General features: G+C 57.6%; 1 protein-coding gene across 1 annotated transcript; it reads left to right on the top strand.

Annotated features, from left to right (window-relative positions):
* Positions 1 to 4,019: 4,019 nt before the first annotated feature.
* LOC123090199 (pumilio homolog 2) lies at positions 4,020 to 4,909 on the top strand. The gene is made up of 3 exons (XM_044511609.1): positions 4,020 to 4,266; positions 4,387 to 4,669; positions 4,766 to 4,909. Exons 1-3 carry the CDS (start codon positions 4,163 to 4,165, stop codon positions 4,907 to 4,909), a joined length of 531 nt encoding a protein of 176 aa, XP_044367544.1. The 5' UTR covers positions 4,020 to 4,162.
* Positions 4,910 to 5,835: the final 926 nt, after the last annotated feature.

The raw sequence follows: 5,835 nt of genomic DNA, 5'->3' as shown, positions 1-5,835 counted from the left end.
TACAATATACTCCCTCCGTTCCTAAATACTTGTCTTTCTAGAGATTTCAAAAAGTGACTACATACGAAGCAAAAATGAGTGAATCTACACTCTAAAATATGTCTACATACATCCGTATGTTGTAATCCATTTGAAATGTCTAGAAAGACAAATACTTAGGAACGGAGGGAGTACATCCTCCCCATGTCCATGTACTTGCATGCATGAAACAAAGCAGAGTTGTAGGTGTCAATCCCTTCCATTTACACGAGCATGGTCAGGCCTCATCTTTCTAACCCAAGAGCATATGGCCAAGTGCATTAAAATTTACGAAATGGTTTTCGGTGAGCACCAAAATGTTATTGAAACTATCTGATTGGCCCCCTAAAAAAAACTATATCTGATTGGCCATGCGTTGAGCGTGCCAGAATGTCAGTCAATGACACAATTATAAGATCAGATCTTAACGAACTTCAGTTTTTAATTAAAGTGCCGTGCCAACTGGCCCTTCCCCACCCCGTATAGCTCGGACGGGTGTCCTTTTCTCACCCTCAACCCGGCCGCCGCCTCTCTTGCACTATATATATAAACAAACACGCAGTGCAAGCTCTCGTCCAATTCATTCAATCTCCATTTCCCCAATCCCAGCCATCCGAATCCCCAGAGCAATCGCAACTAGTACTACAAGCCATGCATCCGAGCAAGCCGTCCCTCCCCGCGCCCTCCTACGCCGGTGGCCGCGCTGCCCGCCGCGGGGAGGCCTCCTCGTCGTCGTCCCCCCCGCCGCCGCCGCTGCCGCAGGCGAGCCTGCCTGTGGATCATGCGGCGGACGCGCTTCCCTTCGGGCTCGAGTTGCCGGAGCGAAGGATGGGGGAGCTGTACTTGACGGATTCGCCGCGCCGCGCACGGGTGGACGCGTCCCGCGGCTCCAACCCTTCGCCGCGCGACGGGAGCGGCGTGTACGGCCACGACTGGCCCCACCCCAGGCTCCCGCTCCTCCGCGTCCACCACGACGGGACGACCCGCGGCGGCGCCTCGTCTTTGAGACAAGAGCAGCCGGAACCGATCCTGCCGCCGCACCCGCAGTTTGTGCCGCTGTAGCCGCTGCAGCAGCAGAGGTACGCGGCGCAGACCTGGCCGCAGCCGCCGCTGCAGCAGCAGAGGTACGCGGCGCAGACCTGGCCGCAGCCGCCGCTGCAGCAGCAGAGGTACGCGGCGCAGACCTGGCCGCAGCCGCCGCACCATGGGCCGCAGTTTGGGCCGCAGCCGCCACAACGCTATGCGGGGGGCGAGGCCTCGAGCTCTCGCTCGGAAGAGCCAAAGCCACCGATTCACGAAGACCCGAGGCTGGAGGAGTTCAAAACGGAGTTGCTCCATTCCCCGACGAGGCTGGAGCAGCTGTTGATGTCCCGCCCGGAGTCCTCGGCATTCGTGGTCCACCTGCTCCACCACGGTGGCGAGGAGATGCGCCAGTGCGTGCTCGCCGGGTTCGAGCACCGCGCGCACACAGGATCATGGGGAACAGGCAGGGGCATGCGGTGTTCGAAGCGAAGCTGCCGTGGAGCCCAACCTCGTCTCGAGGACCGACGACGGGTACGTTCACCGATCAATGACTTCCTGCGGCTAGTTTGATCAGTAGTAAGTAATTTACCATTGTGATTCGCATGTCCAAACTACAGTTACTAAGTTAACAGTGCTAAAAAAGTTACTAAAATTAACATCTCTGTAGCATAAACAGCTAGCTACTTAGCTTAGCAAACAAGCAGTTTCGATCGCAGCAACACCTGCGGTGGTTTTGTGGCCAATTATTACTGTGGGTGTGGGTACAACAAAATGAACTAGTGCTACTAGAGTTGTGTCTTGTGCGTGGTGAAAACCTGCTGTCTGCTGAACTCGTGTTGCCTGCATCTGCGTGGTGCAATGCAATGCAGGGTGACTTCTCTGAAGATGCTCATCGCGGGGGTGGCGCCGCACGACAACCTGTCCGTGTGGCTCCTCGACCGCTTCGTGCATGAGCGCGTGATGGACCAGTTCGCAGGGTACCAGCTGCTTGAGCAGTGCTTTAAGAGGATGCATTACCAGGAGACGAGGGTAAGCAATGCCAGCAACCACTTCGATCACTGATACGGATTTGCATGGACTCGCATCATCATACATATGTTGTTCTCTTCTGATCGGGTTGGTTTCCTTTCAGGCCCTGGTCCTGCACGCCTTGGAGACCATCGAAAACAAGCTGCAGTGGCCATTGTTGGAACCGCAGCCCTCTAGCTACATCTTCTCACAATCAAACGGAGGTGGAAGAAGGAGAATGGACACAAGATTTTCCGGCCGGCGTACGAACGCCGCCATGGGCACACGAACGCCTCAATCCTTTTCTTCCTTACAGTGGCTACATGGCTACACACCTCGGTTCGCACAACCAATACAGAGATGGGGGATTTATATCCGGTCTAGCACAGACGCACGCACACCACTAACCCCGGCCACCACGCACGCAGTCAGCCGGAGCAACAACCTGCCCAGATTTTGTGCCACTCACGCACTAACCAACTAACCCAGGCATGCACTATCCGGCCATCTAAGCCACTAGCTAACCATGCGTACAATGCAGCCGGCCTCCCCTATTCTGGCGCTCGCGTCTCGTTTGCCCAGGCCAACCCACGACGCGCTCTAAAGCGTACTCTGCGGCTGCTGCTTACTACGCCAATGAACTACGCGACCGGGGCTCATACCACCGCAACGCACACAACACACGCACATGGCTTATTGCCAACACTCTCCTCCTAAGCCATGACCTCGCCGTCGCCGGAGTAGCTTATGTCGATGTCGTCGCCACGACCGTGACCCATGCTGCGGACCCGACCTGGCGCACTGACGCCGGTCGCACCGTGCTCCGTCTTGACTCCGGCGACACACGTCGAGCTCCTTCTCCTCCAGCAACACACGTCGGGCGTCCCTCTGCGCCCCGCACGTCCCGCGCGCATCCGACGCGCCCGACGAGCCCGACCGCACCAGTGCGTCCCACACGTCCCGCGCGCATCCAACGCGCCCGACGAGCCCGACAGCACCAGACGCTCACCGCGTGCCGCCTCCGCGTCCGCCATGGCAGCCGCCACGCCGCGCCTCCGTGCCACGCACCTTTCACGGTTGTCGCCCCGAGCCGTCGCGACCTCTGCGCCACCACGCAGGTCCTTCGCGACCTCCTCGTCTCCGCGACCGCCGTGCCCTTCGCGCGCAGTCCTCATGTCCCCGCGCTCCCACCGCGCACATACGCGATCTGCGCAACCAGGTCCAGCGCCTCGACGCGGTCCCGACGCGCCCGACACGTCCAGTGCGCACCCATAACACGCACCGGTCGCGCCCGGCTCGCCGCAGCGGCTTATTGCCCTGCACCGCCGCGGCCTCCATGCCGCCATGCCGTGCTGCGCCGCCGCGCCACCACGCAGCGCCTCGGCGGCCTCCGCACGCACGACATCACCGCCCGCCGCATCCGCCACGCGTCATGAGAGCCACAGCGCCGCCCACCTCCATGGGCCGACACACGGCCCGGAGCTCCATCGCCAGCCACTGGCGAGCGCCGCCACCACCGGCACGCCTCCGGCAAGAGGCGACACCCAAGGTGAAACCGGCTCATGATACCAAATGTTGGAACCGCAGCCCTCTAGCTACCTCTTCTCACAATCAAACGGAGGTGGAAGAAGGAGAATGGACACAAGATTTTCCGGCCGGCGCAGGAACGCCGCCACGGGCGCACGAACGCCCCAATCCTTTTCTTCCTTACAGTGGCTACATGGCTACACACCTCGGTTCGCACAACCAATACAGAGATGGGGGATTTATGTCCGGTCTAGCACAGACGCACGCACACCACTAACCCCGGCCACCACGCACGCAGTCAGCCGGAGCAACAACCTGCCCAGATTTTGTGCCACTCACGCACTAACCAACTAACCCACGCATGCACTATCCGGCCATCTAAGCCACTAGCTAACCATGCGCACAATGCAGCCGGCCTCCCCTATTCTGGCGCTCGCGTCTCGTTTGCCCAGGCCAACCCACGACGCGCTCTAAAGCGTACTCTGCGGCTGCTGCTTACTACGCTAATGAACTACGCGACCGGGGCTCATACCACCGCGACGCACACAACACACGCACATGGCTTATTGCCAACACATTCGGGTCGATGTGCCTGTGTACCTGCGTCCGTCACGCGGAAGGCGACGAGCTCCGGCGTTTCCAGGATATCGCCAGGGGCCGCGCCGCAGGTTTGGCCACGGGACGATACAGGTTAACGCAATTCTGGCTCTAAACTTGTTCGGTGATTCTCAATTACTAGTAGCAGTGTTCTTGTTGATTTTGCCCGCTCTCAATACTGATGCATATGCATGGGGGCTCGCCACCACGCAGCAACTACTTCGTGCAGCGCGTCCTCGACCGCGGCAGCACTCCGTTCAGGCAGGAGCTCGTGCGCGAGCTCATGCGGGAGGTCGCCCTCCTGTCCCGCGACCCGTTCGGGAACTACGTCGTGCAGCACTGCTTCCTGAACCAGGAGACAGGTTTGCCACAGGCCGAGTTGCTGCCCATCGTGCTCAGGGCTTTTGCTGGCCTGCCCCAACAACAGCTCCAAGGTCTGGTGCACCACGCCCCTGGCAACTTGGTCCTCTGCAGTCTGCTCGAGACAGGCATCAATGTAAGTAGTAGCTTGCTCTGTCACCTTCTGTACGTCGTCGTTTCAGTACGTCTCTTTCATGGATCGATAGTTTACGAACATGTCTGTGATGATCAGCACTGCCCGGAGTTGACGCGGGACCTGGCGTCGAGAATCGACCTCCTGGACAGGCATGTCTTGGAACATCCTCACTCGCAGATGGTGATGTGGTTCGTCGAGAGGATCCTGTTGCCTCAATTTTTTACATTTTCCGTAGGCTAGATGAATGATAACTGCATTTAGCACTTATCCATTGTTGTCCGTCTGGAGCTACCTGCCTGGATTGGTCTTGTGTAGCCTCGCTGAGAATGTCCTCTCTTCCCTTTGATGTGAATTGCTAGTGTGTGTACTACTGATGATGTCAGGTTCATGAAAAAAATAATCCTCTTGAAATAGGTTTTTGCCTCACTTTAAAAATAAAGTCAACATCCATACAACCAGTTCAAGAGTGACAAAGCAGCAAATACGGCTGCGGCAACGGCACAATCACGCCCAAAGAAAACACACAAAAGAAATAAGGAAAAAAAGCCACTTAGTGGCAGCAGGCTCAACGGCTCTGCGGAGAGGAGCGACGGCGGGCGGTAGCTAGAAGCGCGTCCAGCATGAGCCCAAGACAATTGTGGTCCCGCTATCTAGATAGTGGGATCCATTGGTGCAAGAAAGTAAGGAATTTGAATAACGAGTTAGAGGCCTGCCAAGAGAAGACTCTTTCAATCACCATTTTATTTCACATTGTCCATAGAGTTCACGACCTCCCCGAAAAAAGAAGCAAGAAAAGGTGGCGCTGCCGTCTGGTCGGATTAGCTCTGGTATCTAGGAACCTCGCAAGGTCTGGGGCCCCCGAGTCAGGCCCCAAAGCCTCGCGGACGAAACTCCAGAGGGCACATGCCACAGTGCATGAGAAAAACATGTGGGACCCGGTCTCTGGGACATCACATAGGGGGCACAAGCCATTACCAGGCCCGTGCCTCTTAAGCACCTTCGTCCTAGAGAGGAGACGGTCCAGCAACAATTGCCACGAAAAGATATTGATCTTCAGGGGCAACGTGGCCTTCCACAGAGGCGCAGTCCACAGGAACGCCTGGTATGCCGACCTCACAGAGAATACACCCGAAGCTGAGAGACTCCAAGAAACGGTGTCCAGATAA

The sequence above is a fragment of the Triticum aestivum genome, chromosome 4B, assembly GCF_018294505.1.
Source record: "Triticum aestivum cultivar Chinese Spring chromosome 4B, IWGSC CS RefSeq v2.1, whole genome shotgun sequence".
Lineage (NCBI taxonomy): Eukaryota > Viridiplantae > Streptophyta > Magnoliopsida > Poales > Poaceae > Triticum > Triticum aestivum.
The sequence above is the reverse complement of the archived record's forward strand: the minus strand, read 5'-3'. Positions and strand labels throughout refer to the sequence as shown.

What these genes read in the sequence shown, in the direction of transcription:
- LOC123090199 (XM_044511609.1), top strand. Translation starts at nt 4,163, where the DNA reads ATGTGCCTGTGTACCTGCGTCCGTCACGCGGAAGGCGACGAGCTCCGG. An exon ending in TTGGCCACGGGACGATACAG is followed by an intron (nt 4,267 to 4,386) that starts GTTAACGCAATT and finishes GCCACCACGCAG; the next exon opens with CAACTACTTCGTGCAGCGCG. An exon ending in TGCTCGAGACAGGCATCAAT is followed by an intron (nt 4,670 to 4,765) that starts GTAAGTAGTAGC and finishes TGTGATGATCAG; the next exon opens with CACTGCCCGGAGTTGACGCG.